At 38.4% G+C, this 9,589-nt stretch overlaps 1 protein-coding gene across 1 annotated transcript in view; it reads right to left on the reverse strand.

Moving 5' to 3' along the window:
• Positions 1 to 9,100, reverse strand: part of LOC104618457 (microtubule-associated serine/threonine-protein kinase 2-like) — a 103,087-nt gene extending 93,987 nt beyond the window's left edge. The window contains exons 1-2 of the mRNA XM_010284054.1: positions 8,997 to 9,100; positions 6,292 to 6,498 (exon numbers count right to left, since the gene is read on the reverse strand). Coding sequence (XP_010282356.1) covers positions 6,292 to 6,498; positions 8,997 to 9,100 — 311 coding nt within the window. The remainder of the gene's footprint in view (positions 1 to 6,291; positions 6,499 to 8,996) is intronic.
• Between the last annotated feature and the right edge of the window lie 489 nt (positions 9,101 to 9,589).

Below are 9,589 nucleotides of genomic sequence, written 5' to 3' on the forward strand. Positions count from 1 at the left end.
TCTAAAGACCTGAAGGTCTAAAGAAAGGAAAGGACAGGGAGGACAGGAAGGAAAACAAAAGCACACAGAGCTCTTTCACCACAGCAAAGATTACTGTTTGAAGATTTTATTTTAGAACATTAATAATTCATTATGACAGCGTAATGTAAACTAGGTTAGAAGATTATGCTCTCAAGTACCACAGAAGGGATTGAATGACAGAACAACAACCACTAGCCAAACTAGCAAAATTTTAAGACTTACGTGAGGGGAGGAGAAAACCTGGAGGACCAGAACAAGCATATTTGGAGATGAATGAACAAAAACAGGAATAGAAAGATACTAAAGAAAAGGGGAGTATAGATGCAGCCTGTAAAAAAGACAGCAGGAACGCATACGTTATAGAAGACAAACTCTGCTGAAGGCCTTCTGGCACAGTACAGTTTTGAATATTCAAATAAGAGCTTGCATTTGAGACAAAAGTTCAACATGGCTCAGGATCGCTAGGCACAGCTGAAAGGGGACACAATTTTTAAAACTGTCGCAATGCTACCCTGAAATCTTCTTTCCTTCTTTATATTCTAAACTTCCCTTACACTTTCAGGTTAATATTGATCCACTAAATGGTTTATCTATCTAAGTGAAAAATTGCAACTCATGGCTTCAAGCAATAATTTTTTAAGAAAACAGATATGAAAGGAATCTTCTGCTCATGGGAAGGAATAGTCCTGTGCTAATGCAAGCAGCTGTATCATAGAGTCTCTGCCTCTCCCCAGCTCAAGCCTGTTAAACTGACACCAGGTACTCACTATTAGTACATCTCTACTGTTAGTGCTTCAGTACAGGATAACGGGCCTGTTTGCACACTCACTGATTTTCGAAGTCAAAACTGAAAATACTACCTGGTTGCTTCACAGTACAATTGAAAACTTTTTGGAAGGTACAGGTAACTGCCTATCAACAATAATAAACACATGACCATCTGCTTAACAGTATATCTATCTTTCTCAGAATGATTCCCTTTGCCAGAAATCTTTCAGCACACAGGTTGTTTCTGTATCTGTATTGAAGATCAAAAGTTCTCTGAGGGAGAGACTATGTGAAAAGAAGAATTTTTGTACAGAACGGAGCCCACTATTATCATTTGAGGAAATCACTGTTACTTGAGGATAAGGACAGAAAACCGTCAATATTTTCCAGTCTCTTAAGAATCTGCTGAGCTTTTCGTTCCTCACTAGAAGTTACAATCTTGTCCCAACCATTCCAAACTCTTTGAACAGTGCAAGGTTCATAAACGAGTCAGCTCGTATGCTGGTGTACCAGCAGATCTCAGCCTTCAAACAAAATTATACAGAAAACCCAGTTATGAACCACTTGGTTTAGAGACGAGGGCAAACATTAAAGCCCTCCAACTTCTGAAGCCACAAGTATATACACCCCTCTGGGAGCCTCTGATTTCCCAGGTCAAACCACACAGTTATGCTTGACAAGTGGTTCCACTGAGGGCAGCCAAACAGTGAGCCTGGAACAAGACAAGAATTCACACCTCATGCTCCAAGCGCCAGGGTTTAACTCTTCTGCTACTGCACCTCAAGGCAGCATACAGGGACATTTAAATAATGTCTTCCCATTAAAAAATTAAACCATTCAGGCCATCATGCCTGAATATTGCCAACCATGTGTCAAGCAAATGGACAGTTTCCAATGAGCGCAAGAACGACAAAAAGTTATCTCAGCCTGTCAAGCTTTAGGCATCACCAACATGTCCCTCCCCTGTAGTCTCCCATCTCCTAGATGGGAAAAACTATTCCCAAGTATAATAATGGGTACAAAAGAAAAGGAATAAAGAGAAAAATTTCCATTAAAAAAGAAATTAATTCTGGGAAATTCATTCATTCGTTCATTCAATGTGAGGTGTAGATTACAATTCAGTTGCCAAAAGCTTACCTACTCAAAATTCACCATTTTGCATTATGCATAATGATATATTCACAAAGTTGTTCTGTTACTCATTATTGCTGAATTGCTTATCTACATTGTTTCCAAAAGTGATATTAAACTGCCTTGCAGTCAACTCTGACCAATTATTTAGCACACTTAAGAAAGCAGAACCTGTATAAAATCAAGCACTAAACCAGGAAGATATCACTTGCTGAAAGAACAGAACAATTTCCAAATGTCATTCAAGCTGAATATAGTCCTCTTCATTAATCCCTTGACATTTGTCAAATAGCAAACTCTAACTACACTAAACTCTTAAAACCCGTATCAAGTGACTTTGAACTAAAAAATTTAAGTGGAGATAGGAAGCTATCAGAGACCCTTGAGAAGCCTTGTGTATTTCAAAATAAAAATATACAGAACCCCAACAAGTCTAAATTCTGAAATGTTTTTTATCTTCCCTAAAATATGGAACTTCTCCTATTTACAGGTGCTGCCCTACTGTTGTAAAATATATGTAGTCATCAAAACCCAAAACACAGGTGATCTGGGGACACGTGTGCCGAGAATACATCCTTATACTAGGGCAGGGAAGTAGAAGTAGAAGGACTAGAGTTACAAGACCCTCATCAGAAAAAGAACCACAGTCTAACTGGAGACCCCTTTCAAACAAGGCAGGTGTCTCCACCCCCACCCCTTGGTGAAGGGGAGCTGACCGGCACCCTGCGACGCCCAGAAGCCCATCTGGGCACTGCAACAGAGCAGACTCGTTGAGGACACTGCACACTGAATCACACTCACGCACCCAAACAAGCCATAGCTCTAAATATAGGTCTCCCCTCAACCACGGCAACAGCTTATACGAAAAAGTCTTTATATAAAGGCAGGCAACCCTCCCAGTACATTTTTTGAATGTCTATGTATAATACATTCTTGTTACTTACCACAGTTATTGATTAAATGTTTGTTTCCTAGAATAGGGTTTTTATGTAAATAAATTAATATATTCTTAAATTATATCACAGATGTCCATTAAATCCTAATTAGATAAAACTCTTAACATTGCAGTTACACACTGATCAAGTAATTATGTACTGTACTCAAACACTGAGTGTTTTGGAGCAACATTAGGTTTCCCATTTTGTTTTACTTAAATAAGAGAGCAAGGATCTCACCACCATCACATTCAGAAATGGTGACCAGATTTTGTACAGGCTAGAAAAAAATCCATGAAACTACTCTGTAAAGCTATAAAAAGTTAATAGATATTATCAATAGAATTTATTAAGGCTAGAACCTCCAAGGGAAAACATTCCTATAAAAATAATCTCTACCATATATCCCTATAAGAACATGTTCCACAACTGGCATAAATTCATGACATCAAAATAGCATGAGAAAATATCCCTTGAATAATCCAGCTGAATCCAATTCTTCCATTGATTTGTTAGGATAAAGCAAATTTCCACTGAGACTTCACCTCACCTGCAGCACCCAAAGAGGCCAGAAGTACAGTACCCAAACACATTCACCCTTGTTACCACAAACAAATGAATCCATTTATCTAAGTATTGAAATTAGTTTATATCTTGCTGAGGGTGATACAGAAAGTGTAGCATTTTTTTTGAAACAAGGAGAATAGCATGTTCCTTTAATCTCAAGGCCCATCACTTCTAAGTTACAACAATTAACTCATGACATCTTTTAAGCAGCTAGATATCAAGAAATGCTGTAAATCTGTATTTTGATTAAAGGACAAATATGGGTGTACAAAGACTTGCCAACTCATAAAGAGGACCAGCTGTGAAAGATGGCCTCATTTTCTTCTTCAGTAATTTGACTTCCCTGCTACTCCCAGAAGAGTGCAAGCCAGATCCCAAATACGACAGCCAATACTTCAGTGTAATTTTGGACATAATTCCCTTTTCTTCCTAAAGATACACGGCCTTAATCCCAACCCACAGTTGCATCAACTATAGCAGTCTTATTTCACCTGCCAATTTATTTTTATCGCAATCATGCCACTTCACATTTCCTTTTACTTTTTTGAAAGTTTTACATTATTTTCAATTGTTCAAAGGCTATATAAAAAATATTTTCACTGTTAATTAGATTAATTTTTTCAGAAGCCATGAACTTCCATGCTAGCAGTAGAACACACTTGACGTCAGATGCACCAACAGTTGTTCAGCCATCCATGTAAAAATATCAATGACACCAAAAAAAAATAGGCAAGAAGGGGAAACCTATGTAAACACTTGCAAACACAATATACAGATGGTAAAAAATGAGAAAGCTTTAACATTAGGGCATACACTTTTCTAGTTACATTTTCCACTAGTACCTAGTGTCACTTGCATAGCCACGGAAATGAAACACAGCCTGGCTAACCTGAGGGTGTTAAGCTCAGTAGATCAATGATGGTAATAACTTGCCAAGATGAAGCTTTGCTCTAAGCAAGCAGGAGTGGGTATCACTTGGTACTGTAACCAAGTAAACAAAACTACAACAAAGACAACAGGATAAAACAGGATCAAGAACTGCACAGGTGAAAGCAACAAGGACAAAAATAAATAGTTATTATAGCAGACCTAAGCTCCTGCACAGAGCTATGTATCTGTGAATCATCAACCATTCAGTATTCAGAGAGCAGGTGGCTGGAAGGTCCCCATGTGTGAAAAATATTGTTATCACGAAGAGACCATAGTAACAGTGAAATATGACTTGACACTAAGAATTTTACATGAACTATTCTTAAAGACAAAATTATTCACTGGCCCATGTCAAAAGCCTGAAGATTGAAGGATTCTCAGAGAAAAAAAGCATTAAGTACCAAAAAGGCTTTTGAAAATAATCGATAATCATCAGATCTCCTCTCCAAAAAGAAGAGTTCTCAATTGACTTTACCAGTAAACTAATTCTGATAATTAATTACTACTTACAAGTCTGTTAATTAGCCCTAATGCTAAACAGCATTCAATCACATTTAATCACCCTTATAAATCACCCTTATATATACCCTATACCAGCTTTTAAATAACAAAAAATAACTTAAAATTATATTGCTGACAACGACGCTAAAATGTTGAGAGTGCTCTTTAGTCACTGCCCTTCACTTCACTTCAGGTGCTGAGACAATGAGCACCATAGTAAGAATTTTCACCAAGTCCTGCCCAACATGCAGGGAAAGCAGCGGGCACGCTGGGCAACTGCCTCTCTTCATGGTAGCGCACAATACACCAAGCACAGACACAGGCAACATTCCTTCCCTTTGCTGACAACCTGATTTCCACCCAACAGATGTAATATATGTTACTCTTCGTCAGTGACAGATGCCTAAAATAGCTCAACTTCACATTTTCTTGTTATTCCTACCAGAGCTGGCCAGCAACAGCACTCTCCCTCTGAAATAACAGTCTAGATTCAGCTGCTATTGCATTACCACCTGATGAGTAACTGAAATTTGACCAGCTACATCCACACTGCAGCATGTGAACCGCTGATGGCTCTGCTGGTTCAAGTTTTAAGCAGGTACCACCGAGCTCCAATTTCACAACCGCACACACAAAGATCTCTAGCTTGTGTTAGCCTTTGTCAGTGACTACCTCACTGGGTGAAGTTTCTTCTCAGTGAAGAAACTGAAGGTTTCCACTGGGGCTGCTGATGGCCATATATGTTCCATAATAGCACAACATGGAGGAAAGGCTATTCCTGAAGGAAAAATACATCAGCTAAGCTCTCAAATGCTTTAACACAAACTGAGCTGGTTTGGACTTTTTCAGCTTACAAACTCTTGTACCCCATATTTAAGCCTCCTAACAACAGACTTGATTTCACTTGTTACCCTTAGCAGACCCTGTGTCTGGAGACAAAGGCTTCAGCCTGCTCGCTTCTGTGAGAAACTGATGTGGATTTACAGCGAACAGAACAGAGCACAACATGTTAGCACAGACCCGCTATGCTAGGCACGGATTTTTAAGGACCCCACTCTAGGCTGTTTTACTTCTAAGTTGGTTTTCTTGACGTCAACGATATCTGTGAGGGTTCCTTTGCTCCATGGTACAAGTTGCACATGCACTCAGAAGCTAGCACAAGGTACAACCAGGAATTTGCATGCACACACAGGTAGACAGGTTTCCATTCTTCAATTAATTTTATATTCTTCTCTATGTAGGGCCTTAAACTACGCATAAACTAGAAAAATTTGTACCAACAAGCAACATCAACCTGAACCCTGAATAACTGGAAGTAAATTACAAGGCTGTTCCCTTCTGTTAGAGATTATTCTCTTAAACTATAAAGCTGGTAAATTCATAAATGGTTACACCAACACCAAACTGTTAGAAATTCCTAGCTGATACCTCTCCTTACCTCCACTGAAAAGGATGGCTGTGGCATGGACTAGACGGATTACTCTGGGCTTGTGAGTTCAGGCAAAATACTAGAGGAGAAGTAACAAGTGCACAGTCAGCACTAAACGGGAATTTAAGGTGCTGCAGACCTGGAGCAGACGTAGGAGAGAATATGTGCTGATGAACATCACTTCCTCGGCAGTGGGAGTACAAAGGAGAGGAGATTCTGACAAGGTACCACAGTAGGGGAAAAAAAAAAAAAAATCAGGGTCAATATCATATCTTCTGTTTCAATAAAGAAAAAAAAAGATACTTCCAAAATACAAGTTACATCTTCTTAATAAATGCAATAAACTAAGTCAGTGATCCTTTAATTATCATCCAAACCAAAATGTATTTGTCAGTCAATATACTAGTCAACTTTATTTTTCCACTATGAAAATCTTCCAATATGGGATTACCCAAATTCTTTTTTGTAGTGATTGCCAGGTTTTCTGGAACACACACCAATTCTTCATGCAAAACATTTAATTGAAAAAATTAACAAAGTTGATAATGGCACCAGTAATAGACATGGACCATTTTTATCACAACCTTCACGATTTGGGAGCTGTGGTTCCACACCATGGCTGTGGCAACAACAGGAATACACAACTGTGAAAACATGAATTACACGAACCATTAACTAGAAAACAACATTTAGCGCTGACAGTGTTTTATAACAACAACTAATTAAGCCTGAAAGCAGCACTACAAAATGGCTTTATTCTAATTTTAGCAATGGGGAAACTGAGTCATAAAGAGGTTAAGTGACTCGTCCACAGCACATCCATGGCAGCATCAGGATTACAGCTGAGGACTTTGATTCCCAGCTTTGTGCTCAGGTCTTCTTTTATTGCTTTTGCAGGGTTAGCAGCCAACACGTATTCGTATACACAGAGAGCACAGAAAATTTTTCAAAGTAGCTGCTTTCCAAAAAGCTGCAAACAGACTTCTAAATAAACATAAATAAGAGGTTCTAACACCTACTTTATTGAACTATACACGATGAGATGTCCTTCACTAGAAATAAAGTAAAAGTTAACTTTCAAATATTGGTATTATAAAGTGTGCTTATGCATTAGAATACAAACTAGTGCCACCATATTTTTACAACTATAACTTTGATTTTGGCTGAGGGATGAAAAGAGTTTCCATTTAAGCATAAAAGTGAACAAAAGGGAAATCTGGGGCATGCTTCTGTTTTGTTTAGTATTCAGACATTTTACACTGAAAGTCCTGAAGCCAAGAATGTTTATCAATGTTCCTTGCTTTAAATTTCCTAATGAATCCCAATACATATCAGTAAGTAACCTTTACACATTGGAAATCCTGCCCACTAGCAATCTCTACTTAAACAGCTGATGAGCTTTACAGTCTACAGACAGAAGAGGTTAAGAAGCCTGTCTCCTACCCTGCTCCTTCCTTCACTGACTATATGATAGATTCATTTATCCTCCTCTACTTATACACACTGTATTAAATATACAATTTCCTTAATTTCAACTAATAAAATAATAAATATAATTACAAGTAAATCACAAATAGTAGTTTTCATTAGCAGATTTCAAAGCATTTATAAAGGACACAAGCATTAAAAAAAGAATTGCTTGTTTAAATTTCATTTATAGAAATACTGTGGCAATGTAAATAAAGATTTTTTGCTTCAAATATAAAAGTTTTTAAATTAAGAATGCTATTGAAAAGATAATAAAGGTGGCAAAGGTTTCTGTATATCTGAGCCCTGTGACAGCTTTGTGGCAGATTATTAGAAGTACTTTTTAAATCTGAAGAGTGATAAAATTAGAAAGACAGAGTTAGAAGCATTCAGTTTTACAACATTAATTAATGCTTGGTACAAAATCTAACTACAATGTACCCCATTTAAAAACATTTAAATATTGCTGGGTTTTGGCTATACTTCACGGTAAATGCTCCACAAAAGTAAAATGTTAAAGCTTCCAAATAAAATTTTGTATACAGCCAAATAAGCATGACAAATAAAGAAAGTTCTAACAAATAAAAGCAATGTCTATTGGCCACAGAAAATTCTGGCTTGTTTTCCTTCATAGTTTCAATCTGAAATATTTAAGTGCAATTTGTTTTTCACAACACTCCTTACTGGATCCGCAGAGAAGGGGCTCCAAGCCTCTGTCTCCTCCGTTTCATCATTGTGCTGATACACTATGTTTCTTCCCAGTATAAGAGGCTTAGAGCCAGGAAGGAGAGCCCTCCGTTATCACTCCAACGCAGAGCACAGAACAATCAGTGCAATTCCAAGCTCTTCGTGTACCCCCAAGTGTCACAGAGACCTCAGGAGTTCAGTAATGGTCCAGATTAATCACACGGCTCATGTCAAAAAACTAATTATTAAAAAAAAAAAAAAATCTTCTACGAGTCTATTCATAGTATCCAGATGAAGGAAATGAAGCCCACCAGTTCAAAATGAAGGTGTAGAAAAGTCCAGGACACAAACTAGCCATCTGACCTGTCACGCAGCCAGCAACACAGTCCTGACACGCTCTGGCTGAGCCCACAGCAAATCTGCGACAAACTTCTCCTGGGCTTCAAGGAGCAGGAACAGTCGCTCGCACCAAATCAAAATGAAAGCATAAAGCCAAAGGGAGCGATGGCACACTTGAAAGGATTCTGGCAGAAATCTCACATAGCAGCTTGAAAACTCACACTGCGATAGGAATAGAGTCGCTGCTCCCACCCAAAGCCCTTGCGGAGTCATCAGCGGTGCAAAGAGCAGCTGTTCTCAGCTGCCGGGGGAACACGTGAACCATCCCTTTTTCAGAAATCAATCTCCTTAAGAACACGCACAACTTAAAACATCTTCCTGTAACTCCCAAGCTGTGTTTCAGCTACAAACTATGGATTCTAGCACTGAAAACAGAGCAACAGCAATTGCCGCAGCCCGGGGAGCCAAATGCTGAAAGGGGCGGGGAGGGGAGAACACCTACATTAGGAGTCAAAGTTCCCTGTACAACGCAACTCTTGTGGTTTTGTTTGCAAATGGCAATTTCAATCAGCTGAAAGTCAATCTCATGCTATTAACAAAATAGCCCCAAACTAATGTCCAACAATTTTTAAATGTGTATTTGCAAGAAGGTAGCTTTCCCCAAAAAAATTCCAAATATATATCTTTGATAGACTTTAAAATGCTAAAGACTATTTATGCAGGTAAAGACAATTCACAAGTACTCATCAACCAAGCCAAATTCCAGATTACAACTCTCATCTTCAGATCCTCCCATGATTCAAATCACAGCAGG

Source organism: Phaethon lepturus, unplaced genomic scaffold, assembly GCF_000687285.1.
Source record: "Phaethon lepturus isolate BGI_N335 unplaced genomic scaffold, ASM68728v1 scaffold13243, whole genome shotgun sequence".
Lineage (NCBI taxonomy): Eukaryota > Metazoa > Chordata > Aves > Phaethontiformes > Phaethontidae > Phaethon > Phaethon lepturus.